Source organism: Tuber melanosporum (assembly GCF_000151645.1).
Source record: "Tuber melanosporum whole genome shotgun sequence assembly, scaffold_48, strain Mel28".
In the NCBI taxonomy this organism is placed as follows: Eukaryota; Fungi; Ascomycota; class Pezizomycetes; order Pezizales; family Tuberaceae; genus Tuber; species Tuber melanosporum.
In genome coordinates, this window is record NW_003299093.1 from 1,401 (window position 1) to 21,096 (window position 19,696).

The 19,696-nt window shown below is 44.6% G+C and overlaps 1 protein-coding gene across 1 annotated transcript; it reads left to right on the top strand.

Annotated features, from left to right (window-relative positions):
* Positions 1-17,718: 17,718 nt before the first annotated feature.
* On the top strand, positions 17,719-18,496 carry GSTUM_00008506001 (uncharacterized protein; the record flags this gene model as incomplete). The annotated part of the gene is made up of 3 exons (XM_002840084.1): positions 17,719-17,925; positions 17,981-18,344; positions 18,396-18,496. The coding sequence occupies 3 exons, from the start codon at positions 17,719-17,721 to the stop codon at positions 18,494-18,496; spliced, it is 672 nt and encodes a 223-aa protein (XP_002840130.1).
* Positions 18,497-19,696: the final 1,200 nt, after the last annotated feature.

A 19,696-nucleotide genomic window follows, 5' to 3' on the forward strand; every position in this document is an offset into this window, starting at 1 on the left:
GCAGGTGGTGTTGAGAGCAGAAGTAAAACGTATGGGGGGGGGGGAAGAAGAGGGCCCGGAGCATGGGGTACTGGAGGTCCTTTTTTTTTTATTTTTTTTTTTATCATCTTATTTATTTATCCGTTTTAACGAAAGTAAGGCCGGGGGTCATATCAGCTTCCACCATGTAGACCCACACCTCCACCCCGCCTTGTTCTCAAGCAGCCAGAAGAAAAACTGTGACCCCAGAAAGGCTAACACCAGCAGCCAGGTGCCCAACCTGAAGGTCCCACGACTTGAGCGCGGAGGGGTCTCTCCTAGAGCCACCAATACCCAACCAGTCCTCGGTTTAAAAAACTCCTCCGCAAGTCTCCCGCATGGCTATCTACAAATGGTAAAGACAGAAAGCCCAGAAACCCCTCCTTCGAAGCAAGGAAAAAGCCCCATCCCGACAGTACACCCCCTACCGAACAGAAGAAATCCCAAACCAGAGCAACGCCAAACTAAAGGCCAAAACCAATCCCTCGCCTACAACAATCAGATACCAACCCAACCCGTGCCCCTCGCTTGGGACAAACCAATGGTCAGGCCTCATCCGTGAAGTCGAAAAAGTGAATAGGTGCGCTGTATAGGTAACATAAAGGTATGTCTTGGGCATATAGTCCACGGTCACAAGCAGGAGAAACCAAAAGGAAAGAGCACCCGCTGTAAGCAGGAGGTATTGGCAGAAAGAAAGCCCCAAGCCGTCCGTCTAGGAGGGCCAAAGGGGCTGCCCAAAGCAGCAAAAGAGGGAGAGGTAGTAGGGTACCAGCCGACAGTAGTAGGGTACCAGCTGACGCGACCGAAGAGAAAAAAGGAGGAAGGACCAAAAGCCCCAGTGCTGACCCAACCAACCAAAACCTAACCCCGTATTACCGTGTCTCTCATGTAGTCCCTTGTTCTCCGAGAGATAGTGTCACTTAGTGGAAGGGATCCCACCGGTAGTAGGAAGGTGGAAGGGTGAGGTGAGGAAGACAACCAGACTTGAACCAAGCGACTAGGAGGGTATGGCCAAATCTCACCACGAGACAGACCCCGAAGTTACTAGCCAAGGCGTTCCCCAACGGGGATCATGCAAGTGGGGAAAAGGACATCCACCACTGCCAGCGCCGTCCGGAAACGAAGAGAGGAAGCCAACCGTGCCAAAGCTAAGCGAGCCCCTATTAGCAAGAAAGGACTACTGGGCCAGCCCAGATAACTCCCCCATTGAGCAGACAAGAGACAAGCGAGGCCAAAGCGGGAGAGGATGGTAGAGTTAACCGTACCCCTAGGCAGGAACCATTGAGGCGGCAGAGGGGAGTGGGAGGGCCCACAATAGTTGACGTGGTGTTGCCAAACTATGTGGGAGGAAAATAGGAGCGATGGAGTATGCGGTACTGGAGGTCCCTGAACCTCACTATTTATACAGATACCTCACCCAACTCTAACCCTCTGTGACTCATACATTCACATTACCACATTCTATGACTCACAATCATGAGTTATGTAAAATCCCCAGCTGGCTCGTATGAGCCAATAATGTAACATACTTAAACTAATTATAAACCTCATAATAAGTCATGTGGGCTAAATGTATCACATGTGTAAAACTCATAACATATAAGTATGAGTCATGCACGAAAGTTATAACATTATATGACTCACAAGCACAAGTCTTGTGAAAACCTTTATTCTTTCTTGCCAATCTGTGTCACGAATGTGGCTTAGCGAGAAAAGGGTTTTCACGTGACGCTTAGTTATGAGTCACAGGTATGTTATTGTTTCACACATATGACTCATTAGGGTCATATGATTTGTTATATGTGGGATTTGTGATGCTTTCGCACATGGCTCAAGTATGAGTCATGGGACGTGCGCCTAACAAGTACGCCTTGTGAGTATGCCTTGCGGGTAAGCCTTGTGCATATGATTTATGTTTTGCACATGGCCTCATTATGAGGTCATGGGTTTCGCGCATATGACTCAGTCGAGTCATATGACTTGTTTATTGTATTATGATTTGGTTTTGCACATGTGACCACTTTAGGTCACATGACTACAGGTGGGAAGAATACCATATAAGGAGGCCGATGTGGCCGAGGAAGATAGGTTCTTCACGCTTTGTTCTAAGTACTTTTCCTACTTATTACTTTAACAAATATAAAACACCTTTACGATCTTTATCCTTATTGCAACGTTATCGTTACACCAAGGAAGGCGCTTCACGAAGAAGAGTTAGAGAAAGCTTACGATAGGCGTTCCTGGTAGAAGACAAGGGTCTTGTACTATCAGTAACGGAGGCAGAGGCCTAGAGCTATCATAAGACAAAGAAAAGAAGAAGAGAGGAAGAGAAGTATCATTCCCCATCGCCAAGTACTAACTATCCAGAGAGGGATCGTTACATTACAAAGCGTCACCTAGTGCGACGCCAAATGATACAAGACGGCATCCTTCAACCCAGACAGGGAAGGAGATATCGACATCGACGATCAAAATCTTAATCTAGGAGGATTCAGCGACGCCCTAGATCACATCTCAGCAGAACCCTCGAGAGCAGTAAGACCAGTAACCCCAGAGAAAGAATCACCAGTCGATAGCTCTCCTGCTGGAACTCCACGACCTGAGAGAATGTCGAGATCCGCAGTACCTGGGCCACCGGCCCCAGCCGCTCCGGTACCAGGAACCAGCATACTTGGAATGACTGAAAATCAGTTTCAGACATTTCTTGCAGCCACGCGAAATACAGGGCAAGGAAATGTCCAACGACCAAAAGCAAAGGAGCCCGACACATACGAAGGAGCCGAAGGTAAGCTACGAATATTCTTAGCGCAATGCGAGGGATATTTTGCCATTAAGGGATATGGAGATCACCACAATGAAATTAAGATTCCATATGTGGAATCTCTACTAAGAGGACTCGCAAGACAATGGATCATGCCCTTCCAAGATGGAAGGAAGCAGAGGGAATGGGTCACATACGAAGAGTTCATGGCGACACTCTTTGAACAATTTGGAGATCCCAACGCCAAAGAAACAGCAAGACGAAAGCTAGAGAAACTCCAGCAAGGAAAACAAATGTTCTCAGCATATTGGAACGAATGTCGACTGTTGGAATACGAGGCCGAGTTTGATGATGCGACTCTCTACATCATCCTCCTGAGAAACTTCAGTGACAGACTCCAAGAAGTATGGGGAATCTCTGACCTGCGCTATACGACAGCCGAACGATTTGCAAGATGGGCAATCGACAAAGAAAGCAAATTAAACATGGTTCAGAGCAACTCGGAAAACACTATAGCACATAGAGTGGTCCAATCATCCAGGAATGTGGACGGGACCTTCAAACCGCAAGCACCTCGAGGAGAAAGTCGAGCATTACCACCAGGCGAACCAATGGAATTAGACAAGTCAAGAGCAGGGCCTGCTCTGAAGCTGTCTAAGGAAGAATACGCTAGAAGGATGAAGGGGAAATTATGCCTAAGGTGTGGAAAAGCAGGGCATCGGATACAAGAATACAGAAGCAGGCCGGACAACCGATACCAGGGAAACAGAGCTGCTGGAAATAATCGTTTCCAAAATCAGAAAAGAAGCAACATCCGCGAAATGATAGCAGAGGATTCACCGGCGGAAAACGATGAGGGTCCCCAGTAAACGGTGGTCTGGGAGACCCAAGATGTGGACTTGGAAAACCCATCAAATTAGCGAACTACTACACGGCACTACACACGCAAAGAGGAGAAGAAGATGGAGATCATGTGATGATCAAAACGAAGATATACAATAGAGAAAGCGAAGAAACAACAATATATGTAATGCTCGACTCGGGGGCCACTGAAGACTTTATCGACAAAGAAATATGCGACAAATACGGCCTCCACACCAAACAAGCGAAGAAAGCAAGACAAGTCTACTTAGCGGATGGAAAACCAAGTGCTATGGGTCCTATAACCCATACGGCGACAGTACCCATGGACATTGACAGCCATAGGGAAACGGTAACCTTTCAAGTGGCAGATCTAAAGAACCATGAGATAGTCCTAGGAATGCCATAGTTACGGAAGCATAATCCGACGATCGATTGGCACGAGAACAAGATGACCTTGACAAGTGAACTATGTGCAACACAATGTCTCAACAGTTCACCTGTGGTCTACTCAATACCGATACGAGAAGCGGAGGAAGAAACTTTACATGCAAAGTTTGCCGAGATGCGGCAAGACAAGAGAGTCCGGATACAAAGACTGGACCAAGAGGCAAAAGTGCCTACCAAGGGTTCCAAAGGAGCAGCAGGATACGACCTATATGCCAACGAAGGAATCAAGATACCTGCCAATGGGCAGGCAACGATAGCGACGGGAATAGCCATTGGACTCCCAGAAGGCACCTATGGACGAATAGCACCCCGCAGTGGTCTAGCAGTCAAACACCGACTCATGACCAGGGCAGAGGTGATCGACGTCGACTATACAGGTGAAATCAAAGTGGTCCTGGCCAACCTAGCTCAAGAGGACTACCAAGTCCAGAAAGGCGATCGAATCGCACAGTTAATAATCGAAAAAATCAACAAAGAGGATCTGCATGAAGTAGATCAACTGGAAGAAACCATAAGAGGAAACAAGGGATTTGGAAGTACAGACCAAAACCAGCTCGATACAACAAAAAGAATTGAGATCAAAGAGATCACAACACAAGCCTTTGGACGATATTATCGAACAGGAGATACAACAGGAATTCTCAAATGGATATACGAAGACGAAAAAGCGGTTCTAGCAAAAATCAACATCAGTACAGAGCTAGCAATCCAGGACAAGAAATATCAAAGCAAAAAAGGATGGAAAGAATTGGTTCCAAAAGAATATCACCAATTCACAAATCTATTCCAAGAAGAGGAAGCTACGGCGCTACCACCTCGAAGACCAGGAATCGACCACGAATTTCAGCTGGACAAAGACGAAAAAACAGGAAAGACAAAAGAGATTCCCTATAAGAAGTTATACCCCCAAAGGGAAGCAGAGCTCGAAGAACTTAGGAAGTATATCGAGCAAAACCTAAAGAGAGGATGGATCCGAGACTCTTTCGTGTCAGGAGGATCCCCAATACTATTCGTCAAAAAGAAAGACGGAAAAATTAGACCCTGTGTGGACTACAGAGCCCTCAATTCGGTTACCAAGAAGGACCGATATCTACTACCCTTGATTGGGGAAGTACTGGACAGACTACAATCAGCAAAATACTTCACCAAACTCGACATCAAAGATGCATACCACAATATACGAATCAAGGCAGGAGACGAATGGAAGACTACATTCGCCTCAAGATACGGAATGTTTGAATACTTGGTTATGCCCTTCGGGCTAACCAACGCACCGGCTTCATTCCAGAGATGGATCAACAAGGTACTTAATAAGTACCTCGACATATGTTGCATCGTATACTTGGACGATGTACTCATATACTCGGAAAACATACAACAACACCAAAAAGATATCAGCAATATCATGGCGGCAATACAAGAATCAGGAATGAAGATCAAACCAACAAAATGCGAATTCCATAAGAAAGAAACAGAATACCTGGGATTTATCATCAATCGAAGAGGAGTCAAGGTCGACCCTGTTAAAACAGCAGCCATATGGGATTGGGCCAAATCAAACAACAAGACAGATGTTCAATGCTTCATGGGATTCTGCAACTTTTATCGAAGGTTCATAGAGGGGTTTAGCAGGCATGCAAAACCACTCTATAACCTAACGAAAAAAGACAAGAAATGGGAATAGGGAGAAACGGAACAAAAAGCATATGATGCAAGACGAACGCATCTAACATCGGTACGCAAATTGGTCCATTTCAACCCAAACCGAAGGACAATGATCGAGACGGACGCCTCAAAATATGTATGCTCAGGCATACTATCGCAACAATGCGACGATGGAAAATGGAGGTCAGTGTCCTATCGATCCAAGACAATGACCCCTGCAGAGTGCAACTACGATGTTGCAAACAAAGAACCATTAGCAATAGTTCAAGCATTAAAAGAATGGAGAAGATACGTTTCGAACAACGACTATCCAGTCCGCGTTCTAACCAACCACAAGAACCTGGTGCCGTTCATAACTACGAAAGAACTGAACGATCGCCAGATAAGATGGATGGAACACCTCAGCAAATACAACTTCAAAATCGAATACCGACCAGGCAAAGAAAGTGGAAAGCCAGATGCTCTCACAAGGATTGCAAGCGACAAACCACAAATGAAAGAAGACGAAAGAATCAAACAAAAAACACGGACCCTATTACCAAAAACCTACTTCGAGGCAATGGAGGTTATCCAATTCATATCAAAGGAGGAAAGAGGAATTGAGAACACAAACGAGAAAGACAAAACAATCCAGGAAATAAGAGAAGCCTTGGAAGAAGGAAAAAAAGAGAGGAAAGGAATTGCACTGGGGTTATGCCAATGGAAGGACAGAAATATGTGGTACAATGGAAAACAATGGATCCCGGAAGAAGAGGAGATAAGGACAGACATCATTCGACAACACCATGATATCCGAACAGCAGGACACGGGGGAACGGCTAAAACCACGGAATTCATCACAAGGTCATTCTATTGGCCAGGACTGCGCGAAGATGGCAAACAATATATCAAAAACTACGACCTATACCAGAGAACGAAAACTGCTAAACACGCACCATATGGATTACTAAAATCAAACGAAATTCCCGAACAACCATGGGAAACAATTACTATGGATTTCATCATGGACCTACCAACATCGGAAAATTGCGATAGCATCCTGGTCGTGGTGGATCGTCTGACCAAAATGAGCCATTTCATTCCTGTTAGAAAAGATATCAACACGAGGGATTTTATACGAAGCTTCTTCAGAGAGGTCTTCCGACTTCATGGCCTGCCCAAGAATATCATTACCAATCCAGGAACACTATTCACATCGGGACTATGGAAAAAGGTAACTGGAGAAATGGGAATACAAAACAGAATGAGCACAGCATTCCACCCACAAACGGATGGACAAACGGAATGGGTAAATGCGATACTCAAACAATATTTAAGGGCTTACGTCAATTATCAACAAGATGATTGGTACAAGCTGCTATCAATGGCTGAATTCGCATACAATAATGGAAAGCAAGAAACGATCGGCACAACACCATTCTTCACGAATTACGGACAACATCCACAAAGTCAGACCACATATCATACAATTAATGATGTGATATCGGAGAAAACGGATATGGGAAAACTACACAAAACCTTACAATACAAAATGAGTCAAGCACAACAACAGCAAAAAGAACAATACGATAAGCACCGAAGACCGGATCCGAACATACAACCGGGAGATATGGTATGGCTAATACCACGCAATATCCATACAACACGACCATCAAAGAAATTGGACTACAAGAAAATCGGACCCTTCAGGATATTGGAGAAAGTGGGCAGCCGAGCTTATAAACTCGACCTTCCCTCCTCAATGCGAATACACAATACATTCCACATCTCACTCCTCAAATTATACAACAACAATAAGTTTCCTTCACAAACACTTATTCCTCCCCCTCTCATTGAACTCAACGGAGAACCAGAATACGAGCTCAACGAAATAGTCGATTCCCGCTTCTTCCACGGTCACCTCCAATACCGAGCCAAGTGGACAGGATATTCTCCTGAATACGATAAAACTTGGTACTTCGCACACAACTTCGAAAACGCACAAGATGCCATCTCAACCTTCCACCAGCAATACCCAGACAAGCCCGACCCAGGTGACGATCACGTTCAACCAAGACAAAGGCGAGGGAAAGACACCCACACCATTGCAGCAATACGAGGGCTGGGGCGATAGCCCCCACCGAACTACACCCACCAGCTCTGAATACTCATTCATGGGGCCAACCGATAAAGAACTCAAGGAAAGGGAAAGACAAGCACAGCATAACGCCATGTCATGGATGGTATGCTACGATGACGGTTGCCAAACACACTTTGGCAACAAAGAAGGCTCGGGATGGTTCCCAAGGGAATGTCGAAAGCGTGGCCCACACCCGGACCACGTTCTGAAGCATTGGCAACAATGCTTCAAAAGCGGGTGCAGGATGCACAGGGCACAGAAAATATCTGCGGGATACTATCCGCAGAAGGATGGAAGCAGAAAAGAGTTGGAAGGAGAAGATGCCAGAAAGGCATGGGCCGCGAGGACGCAGTCCAGGGAGGGAGGAGCCCAAAACTCCTCGGCAGACACGGAACCAGATGTCAGGAGCCTACACAGGCAGATCCGGGGACTCCGAGAACAACTGGGCCAAGCCGAGGCAACAATTTCGGCAAACGACAAAACGATCACAGAGCTAGGACAGCTGAATGACAATCAGCGGCACACGATCGAAATGGCGAACCTGACTCTGGAATCGGTGAGGGTCAGATGGAGGATGGCCGACGAAAAGTTCCACAAGCTGAGAAGGACCATGCGCTCGGCAGGACGGGAACTATTGAAACTGGGAGAAAAGGCCTGATGGGACGCAGGCTTAGGAGGAGGGGAGCTAATGTCACGAATGTGGCTTAGCGAGAAAAGGGTTTTCACATGACGCTTAGTTATGAGTCACAGGTATGTTATTGTTTTACACATATGACTCATTAGGGTCATATGATTTGTTATATGTGGGATTTGTGATGCTTTCGCACATGGCTCAAGTATGAGTCACGGGACGTGCGCCTGACAAGTACACCTTGCGAGTATGTCTTGCAGGTAAGCCTTGCGCATATGATTTATGTTTTGCACATGACCTCATTATGAGGTCATGGGTTTCACGCATATGACTCAGTCGAGTCATATGGCTTGTTTATTGTGTTATGATTTGGTTTTGCACATGTGACCACTTTAGGTCACATGACTACAGGCGGAAAGAATACTATATAAGGAGGCCGATGCGGCCGAGGAAGATTCGTTCTTCACTCTTTGTTCTAAGTACTTTTCCTACTTATTACTTTAACGAATATAAAATACCTTTACAATCTTTATCCTTATTGCAACGTTATCATTACGCCAAGGAAGGCGCTTTACGAAGAAGAGTTAGAGAAAGCTTACGATAGGTGTTCTCTGTAGAAGACAAGGGTCTTGTACTATCGGTAACGGAGGCAGAGGCCTAGAGCTATCGTAAGACAAAGAAAAGAAGAAGAGAGGAAGAGAAGTATCGTTCCCCGTCGCCAAGCACTAACTATCCAGAGAGGGATTGTTACAATCTGCCTTATCACAATCCAGCTTATAACAATTAATACAACTTTGCTTGGATTTTGGTATTTAACTCCATATAAATATACTCAGGCTTTGTGAAAAATAATACTATAAGCCTTATGGGGTTTGTGTGATGCCTCACTTGATGAAAATATTCAATAGCAGCTTTGTGTAAAAATATGTATTAATACGAGTTTGCTTGGGTTTTGGTATTTAACTTGGCATAAATTTGCCCAAGTTTAGTGTAAAAATAATATTATTAGTTTTATGGGTTTTGCAAGAGTGCCTAACCTGGTGAAAAATATGCAATTATGTTAGTTTTGTGAAAAAGATTACCAGTATTGGAGTTTGTGGGATCTTGCTGGTATCTGACTCTGAGGCACCATGTCGGCTTCTAGTATTAAATTTTTAAGTTAACTTAGTGTGTAAAAATCTGCCCTTTGTGGGGTTTGCCTCATTCTTCTACTTGGTGAGAAGATTGTCTTCCAAGTGCGTACTGAACGTCTGGTCTCAGAGCCAAACCTGGCTCCAAGAGTCTGTTTACGGTTTCAAGATGCTGCTTTGGGGCTGTCCGGATCATCATCTAAGATCATGTCGAGTGATCTCACATGATTGCGAGATAGAGAGAGTACAAATCATACTAGTTCTTTTACTCTGCAGGCTGTTCTAAAGCGCGGTGATAACCCCTATGCTCGTCACCGCGAAAGCTGGCATGTAGCCAAAATATATCTGCGATATGGCTAGTTTGTGACGCCCTCGATTCTACCGGTATTACATGAGCACAGGACTGTCAGGTGGGTCGCAGACACATAGTGTCTTGCTAGGAATTTGGCGGTCGTGACGTGTTGATTCTTCATCACGAGTGCGTGGACATTACTGGGAGGTGGGGGGCTTTTAAAAGGGGGCTATGATATCCTCAGGGTACGAGGGGAAAAAGAGGAGAATCATCAAGGACCGCACGAGAAGGACATTCGGCAAGAGCGAGCAAGAGTTCTCATGACCGGGTGCCGTTGTTGTCTACAGATTCTATTACTGTTATTTTTTTCCCCGCCTTTCTCGTTTCTTCATACATTGACCTTTCCATGCCAGCAGAGGAACAAGGTCTTTGGCCCAAAGTCCAACAATACCGCCAGCCCATTGCCGTCACTTTGACAAGTCCAGGTACACTCACCCTCAAGGGGAACATTCGGTAGAATAATAATAGACAGCAATCACGACATCCTCAAGCAACAATTCCGGTGGTGCCAAATACCCACCAAACAACGCCGGACCGAATACTCATGATAGTGCTACAAATATAACGCACGTGGCGTCACCACCGACAGTTTACCCGATAATATCCTTCAACCGCCATACGGTACCGGTAACTGCTCGAATACCTATTCGTCCTTATCGAGAGCGCGTGGAGAGCGCACCAGATCTGGCGCACGTTTTGGTCCGCTCGCCCTATACGGCACATTTCGTCGCATGAGATCCACTGCGTTTTCGCCAAATATCGGCACTGGAAACAGGTAATCACGCTCCTGATCCTGAGATACCTGTATGTATCATAACTACAGGTACCGGAAGTCGATTCATCGTCGCCATCCCATGTCCTGGCCCGGGATCATTTGGGGTGTGAAATTCGACACCTCGGCGGGCCATTCTCATGGATGTCAACTCACGCCAACATTCGTGGTCTATACCGAAATCCGGGGCTGGGCTGGAATTAAGGTATGCTCATACGAGGGCGGCGAATCTGATCAGCACTTATGCTAAAGCTATGATCAATAAGTCTGTAGACCAACCCCACCTGCACCTTCACCACGTAATTCAGTTATGACTTCAATTAATCAATTGCACTACCAAAAATAAAGTTAAAAATACAATAAAAATATAGATGGAGAGCTATTTCCATGGTATTTAATACTTGGTGTACCAGCCTCAATTTCTTCACACTGTGTGGTAGCGTCTGGGCATTGAATCAATCAAGCTGTCAATTAGTACTTGGGAGACTGACTACCATGCTTCCTTTAGGGCCACGATAAAAACCACTCTACTCTCAGCATTATCCTTAAGGTCTTTCAAGAATCTATGATCCTGTTGGAGGATACACTTCATGGCCTTTTAAACATGCTCAATCGGGTTTAAATTGGAACTGTTAGGAGAGTGTTCGGCCACCCAAATACCATGCATTTCCAACCACTCTTTGGTGACCATTGCAAAGTAAATTCTTACATTGTCTTGCAAAAAAAACCTTCCAGATGTACATAAGGCAATAAACCTTCTTCCAGAATCTTGATATAAGAGTGTATACTATAACCGTTCTTTGGAGAGTTCTCATCTCCGTCTATAATCTGTAATTCTGACTGCCCTTCATTCCAAATAGCCCTCCAGACCATAAATGAGAGGCAAGGCTTGACATGTTTACTCTCATTAATAGCCCACTCTTTTCATTTATCCTTTAGGAGTCGAAAAGCCTAACCATCTAAACAATTAGATGAGCTTTGTATAGAAGACTTCTTGCTATAAATATCCTAGAAAAAATATTAGTCAGGGACATCATAGTAGAAACTAATACTTGCACATACCTCCTCCAATTCTTGGTCTTCCTGGCAATAATTACATATTATCCATAGCCTTTCTGTCACATCTTTCTCCTGCAGGTAAATTCTCTTACAACGTCTTCATTTACGATGTAGATTACGCCCAAAAGGTCACGCAACAGTGTTGATGCATACATTTGCACTGCTAACCTCAATGAGGTCATGAAAGTATATATATAAAATCTAAAATCTCTCATAAGATGAAGTAAACAGAGTATTAATTTGACTGTTTAACTTCTTCCAACGACTGAATCTAGGCCTAGAACCAAAGTAGTTGAACTCGCACACATATTTGATGATATCGTAGATTGTCTGTCCTGTGCACCTAAACTCCAATGTAATGGCTGATAGACTCGAACCCAAGCTTATTACCTCAGGAATCTGTACTCATTCATGTGAATTTTGTTCTTTTCATCACTGCTGGGAAGTTTGCCAATCTCCTCTTCTAACAGTACCAAAAGCTTGCTAAAAAGTCATTTTTTTAGTAGTAATGTGAAAAAAGAATCAAATATCAAGATTGGGAGGTTGTTGCCTAAAAGCCTGTTGTGTCTTAAATGAGGTAGACTGAGGTGGAGTTGGTATGCTTAGAGTTTGAGCATAAGTCTGTCAAACTCATGCTAATAGGCTGGATTTTATATGGGAATTCAAGGTAACTGCACCTATGATTGGACATACCTTGGTAAATTGCCGAAAAATTGGTAAAGGAAAAAAGTCTGTAAACTCTTGAGATTTATATACAATAAAAAAAGATTACCACTTAGTTGCATTCCTACTGGCTACTATTACAGCAGTGAGTCTCTGAGGCATACTAGCAATAACCCTTGTATAACTGGGGCTCCCTCTGCGAAGGTGGATCCCAAGGTTGTGACCGCACTGAAATGAATTCTTCTGTGAAAGTGAACAAATATAATAAATGTCAACAATCTCAATAGTAGAGTTTGAAGAAACAAAACAGTAAAACTTAATATCGTTAAGCCACAGATTTTACTTAATTAAGTCCTGATCTCAAGAGGTAGTTGATTGCCAGAGTAGAGGAGAACTCGCATATAGTTAAGTAGATTTCATATACTGCCAGTTGCTCCCCATCACGACTCTGTATTCACGAGCACCCAACCTCTTTGGGCTACCTAGCTAACCTACACAAGTCGGACCAAAGATTCCCCATAGCGAACTAGACTACTCTTGTAGTTTGCTAACATCTACTCGATAGAAGTATTTTAGCCACTGCATTTACAATGCAACCACAGGAGTAAAAACTCTTCATATTGTGGACATGTCAGTTGCAAGCTGCCATGCCCGAGTAGATGTGATACCAACTATGGAACTCTCTACCCATATACACTTAGTCTTCTACAATCATCCGCAGCCCCTGAAAATTTATCTGGTTCTACTCTATTCCATATCATTCCAGATAATGGCCACATAGCTCCTCCAATGGACCCTTTCGGATGTTGACTACCAATAGGTGCTACCCACAGTCAACCCTCCTAGAAAGAGATCTTATCTTGACCTTAGACTAGTGTCTCAGAGTCCCTAACAATTATCAAATACTATTACACTTTCAGGGCAACGGACTTCGGTTACCTTGCCTACTAGCCTTCGGTAACCTCACATACTACTTTAGACTTCAAAGTAGTATTACTCCATCAGTTCTGATCCATTTTACAAGAGACTACCTGGAGACCATTCTCCAGGTTCACTTCTACTCCCTCATATATCCTGCGGACAGCTTCCAGTCGAACGGACGGTGGGAATGTATACGGTATTACAGGAGCATCTCCATCTGAAGACATTTACTAGGCTTACAGCAACTCTCCAGACTGTAGCCCATGACACCAGGGACTTATAACAGGGTAGGAGGGGGGTGTTAGCCACTACACCTCCAAACTACAGCCTGTCCAGAGCTTAACTGGTTGTGCGGGAGTGATCCGTACAACCTGAGATTCGAACACTCTATGTAGTTTCATGTGACAAACAATCTAGTAACTTCCCCCGAAGTCTTGCGTAACAAGTTACTTTCCAGGTAGGGTAACTTAGTTCTATAACAGCGTAACCCATAGCCCAAGGCAGGATAACTTTAGTCTGAAGGTAAAGTAACTCTATCTAGACTCACCATCGAGTAATTCAGAGTAACTCCCAAATTGACTACTTAGGTTACCCTACTAAGTAGGGTAACTACCACTCTTTACTAGTACCCGTATACTTCTTAGTATGGTATAGTATGCCCAACTGAGGTACCTAACCAATAGTACCTCTAGCCAGTAGACTCTAGTCTACCACCATTCCTACTACGGTAGTCTTTTGATACCGGTATGGGTATAGGTTTGATTAACTGTAATAGTACTCCGTGGAATCTTGTTACACCTTGAGAGCCATTCTAGGATAATACTCTTCCAAGCAGCTTAAAGTATAAGAACTAAACTATCTACATCCTGTGCCCTCTCATGTATCTGCCCCAATTCAGTTTCTATTTCTGCTCAAAGTGCCTCAATAAGATTTAAATTAGGAGATTTAGGTGGCCAGTCAATACTATCAACTCCATATCTTATCCGTGAAGCAATAGCAAATCTTTTATAACCTGGAGCATTGTCCTCTAATATCTATGCCCACTCATATTCCTCACATACCTCATGTCAGAATGGAATAAATAAGGACTCTAGAACATTGGTAGTATACCTGACTGAGTTGACAGTAGTACTCAGGAGTACTATATATAGTGAAGACTTAAGGCTGCTACAAAAAGCTCACTATACCATAACTCTCTTCTGTCCAGACTCTCAAATATGATCAATGCAATCTTCCTAATACTCCTCCTCCTCCAGCCATCTTGTAATCCAAGGACAATTGTGGAAACCAGCGGTGCTAAACATTAACTCATCTGTTCAGACAACCCATATCTACTCTTCCTTGGTCCAATCTAACTGCTCCTAACATCAAACTACTCTCTTGAGTTTATTGTAGCTCCAGATTCGCCACCTAAGTATTTTTATATATTAGTATCAATGAAATTAAAGCTTTGAATTATAATTTTTAAAACACTACTAGTTACTCAAGCACTTCTCCTACTCAGCTAACTTGTCTAGTGCCCAGACAGTAAAACTTAAACAGGAAGCCTTTCCATAGTACTATAAGAACTCAAACAGTTAAACATCATGCCAGAATATTGAAGTTGTCTCTACTGGTAAGTTTTGACTATTTTTTTTCTTTTAATTGAAGCTCAGACAAGTGGATACTAGTAGTAATAGCTCTACCCCACAGCCAAAGCTTAAAATAAAAGAAAGAAAATGGTCAAAACTTACTAGTAGAGGTAACTTTAATGTTCTAGCATAATATTCAATTATTTGAATTCTTATAGGACCAGGGAAAGGTTTCCTATTCAAATTTGCTCATCCGAGTAGGTCAGTTTTCATGCATGAAAGTGTCCGGTGAGTGACTTGTAAAGTTATCTTCTATTAAAAGTAAACAAATACAGCAGGAGTAGGATACAGCCACTTACTTCTTACAAGGTAATCCCTTGTTATACTCCATTGATACCATCACTTCTCACGCTATCTGAGTAGAGCAATAATAGCCAAGCTCAAGTATCACTTCTTCCTACTGCAACCAGCAAGTTCTTTTATCCTGTGTAATAAAAGTCCACAGTTGTTCCTTTTCTTCAGCATCAAAGATAACTGGACAGCCTGATCTTTGTCAGTTTGAAGGCATACCATGCTCCTTGGCACGTTTGTAGATTTTCTGACAGGTTCTAAAATTTCAATCTACCCATTTACCAATTGCCTAATATCATTAACCTTCAAAACATAGTCAATAATAGGAGGTCGCTAACCTTCCAAGTCATATTGGCTTTGTTTTAGAAGACTAGGATCCATATTCTTTCATCTCAAGTTGTTTCTAGATTCTTTGCACATGCGCTAGTGGGTATGAGATCTGCTTGTTGTCCCTTATTCTTCATATTTGCTTTAGTTTATCCAAGTGAATATACTTTGTATGCTCAGTATCTCAGTTTTGGTCACAGTTACGGTAGCCATCTATGATAAAAATGATGTATATTTGATTATGTAAGAGTGGACAAGTGGCACTTGCTTGTTCACTGTTGGTGGAACATATACTAGCCAATTATTGTGAGTTCGACAGACTTACCCTTGATACCCGGTACAGACTTGTTGATCATAACTGTATCATACCGGTATGGTTCATGACCTCTGTGCCGTCCCGCCCTGTCATTTTTTTGTGACAGCATCGACTTGTGCGGCGGTACATGTACGGTGGTGGTATCATACTTGACCGGGGCCGCCCTACCCCTCAGGTCAACAACCTTGGGGCTTCAGCGGCAGACAACCTTCTCTACTATCATACTCGAGTACTCGTACATGTCGCTCTGTTTGACGCTGGACTCGTGCGCGGGCTCGACATGCGACTGTAAGAGTTTTACAACCGGGATTCATTCAAAAATACCAGTACGAGTACTCGTACTCAAGTAGGGGGTTGGCGTTAGATTCGTATCCCTGCTGATCCAATAGTGCCCGTACTGTACCATGCTCCAGCGGTTCAGTGAGGTTAGAACATGTGCCTAATAGCAACCTCCAAAACAGCGCTCGTATTAAATAAATACTGTATAATTCCCAGTAGATCCGTTTGGTACTTGTAGTGGGAACGATAGACAGGAAACCCATTTCTATAAAAGCGTTGGTCCGACAGTAAAGAGACGCTCGTTTCGTGAGCAAGAGCAGGCAGAATACGGTAGATCGTACCTAGCAGGGAAAAGACACTCGAACGTCAAGTTAGCTATGCAGGAAGGGCTTCGTTCGATAGGGGAAGGACATCCCATCCTGAAACGACACGGGAATCAACCCAACCAAACTCCGCACCTGAGGCCATGGAGCGCTCGCTTGGGCAGTAATGCAGGGTTTTTCCAGACAACCACTCGAGCCTGATACGGACATCAAACATCCCCTAACCGGGCTAAAATTGTTGGAATTCTCGTTTAGGTTAAGCGTAGCTACCTAAAGCTACAACACCATTATGTACAATTGGTGCTTGCAACCACCAACCTTCCCCCCTTCTCTCACTGCGATGAACCTCCCCCCGCCCCCGCCCCTTCTGGACTGTGGTTATGACAGTCGCCCGGGCATCGCACCTTGCTTACCGGACAAGCCACAATACATTCCTCACGCACAATCACGATCATGGCCGTGAACGACTGAACCCCCCCTTCTCCATATTCTCTCCCCCTTCCAAGGAGAGGGGAAAGGGCCCCACAGATCTTTGCGGATTACCGGGTTATTTGTACTCTACTTGTACTTATAGCGCTACCCCACTGCACAGCGATGTATAGCCCCCCAGGGTTTGAAAGAACATGCCGTTGAGACCTGTATCACTACATGATTCTTCGATTGCTTCAGAGTGCAATAGGGGAGGAAGGCCATAACACCTACTCGAGTACATACCTACCCGTTCCGTGCAAAGTTTTTTCCTCCCCCCTAAAAAAGAAAGTTCCAAACCCCTTCAAGGGGAGCTCTCCTTTATTCCCGGGGATTTTGTTCTTCCCGTTTCTCCATCCAGAAATGTTATAAGTGTAGGATATCTTCCTCAAACTCTTTGTTTTCCCTTCTGTTTTCCTCACTTTCTCCCACCACTCGTCTCTTCGTCCACCCATCTCCTTTTTTTCTTTCTCTTCTCTTCCCTTCCTTTTCATACCAAACCGGCAAGTTCGGTAGCGCTAGTCGCATTCACTTCTTCAAGAAATCCAAACAATCTTTTGAAATTTGTTTCCTTATTCCGTGCAAGCCTAGTCTACTTTACTCTTTACAAACGGCTCATATCAATCCTTCCATCCAAACCTAATACAGAACAAGGAAAGAAAAAAAAAACCCCCCCCGAAAATGCTATTCAAAACCGCCCTCCTAGCAAGCACCCTCGCCCTCCTCTCAAACGCTCAGTCCAGCGTATCCAATGACCCACCAACTCCAAGTGGGAGCGTAAAACAGCATGTAATCCAAGTCGGAGATGTATCCGGCGCGCTAAAGTTCTACCCAGAGACCGTGAGAGCCAGTGTCGGTGACATGGTGCAATTCCAATTCTACCCCCAAGTACGCTCCCCCTTCCCCTCCCTCTTTGAGCTCACACGAGAGCTGACGAAAATAGAACCATTCGTTAGCCCAATCCTCCTTCGATAAGCCCTGCGAACCCCTCGCGCAGGCCAATGGCTCCACGCCCTTCTGGTCCGGCTTCATGCCAGTGTCCGCGTCTAGCACCAGAATGCCCGTCTTCTCCATCGTCGTCAGGGATGACAGGCCGATGTGGTTCTATTGCGCTACCGGCAAGCATTGTCAGGGTGGGATGGCGGGCGTCATTAACCCGCCCGCGTCGGGGGATCGTACCATCGCCGCGTATAAATCTGCTGCCTCATCGGTCGCGTTGACCGGTGTGCCGACCGGCGCTGCGGGTTCTGGGGGGTCGAATTCGTCCACCGGGACTGGAACCGGGAGCGGGAGTGGAAGTGGTTCAGGTACCGGTCTTGGTAACCTAATTCCTGGGGATAATACTAACGATGGGGCAGTACCGACTACTACGCCTGCTCCCGGTGCCGCGAGTGAGCTCCGTGTCTGGAAGGGGTGGGCTGTTGCGGTTTGTGGGATTGTGGGGTTATTGGTGGTATGAGTTGAATGATAGCTATTAGTTGGTTAGTCTTTACTTCGTCTGTTTTATTCCGGTTTGGACGGCAAGGTAATTGTACAGTGGCAATATAGAGTAGATCACGCTGGACGGATTTTGTTTGGTTCACACTTTTTTCTTTTTTTACCATTTCATATTCATATTATTTAGTAAACAATAACGGCTAAGCGGGTGGAAGGGGTTAATATTTGTATAGTAAATGCCACAGCAATCACCGTATCCAAACACTGGAAACGAGAGAGGAGCGAGAGAGAAGCAAAACCGTTGGATACTGACATCCAGCCTACCACAGGTTGTGTCATAGAGATGTCTATATATGTCGTAGTATGAAATATCTGAAAGATTTATTATGTATTTAAAGGACCCCGTTTATCCCACCTGAAAAGTACGTATACCGGGTAGGTCACTAAGAAGATACAATCTATCCCGATTATCACAAGAGCCAGAAACACATTCCCGAGTGACCACCCATGATCACCATTCCCCACAATTACCATGCTACCCTAAGTACTTGTACAGTACCGTATGACATATACTCGAATACAAGGGAAATGCGCTACGGTAAGACGTCACAATCGCCTCCCGCAGTACAGTACTAGTACAGGAAGTGCGCCGTGCATGTACCGGTATGGTATAGTATTTCTCATCACAATCGAGGACCCCCACCGAGTTGCGCTGAGCATCATACCGGTATCGTATAGTATCGTACGTGTTGTTCGTGCGTCGGTATCCATTAAACCAAAACCCCCCCGCCAATCGCGGGCCGACGGACGGAGATTAAGAAATTTCGTGCGGAGATATGACAGACTACTGTACTGTACAGCGATAACGTACTATACGGGTTGATGGGAATAACCGGTTCCATAAGTGGATAAAAAAAACCCGCACGCCAAGAATCCACAACCCTTTTCGTAGAAATAGGCAGGGGGGGGGGGGGGGGGGGGCGAAGGCTTTCGCCAATTTGAAAAAAAAAAAAAAAAAAGCATTGCATCAATATATCGTACGGACAGCAAAGTAAAAAGTTTTGGACTTAAAATTATCGGTAATGCTACGTGCGGTACCACCCGAACCGGAGCCCGGGAATACACAAACTCCGGAGCGGTACCGAAATCCGTACATACATATAGTACTGTACATCCATCCGCTCAACACACCCAACCGAAACCTTTTCACTTCGGAGTTCAG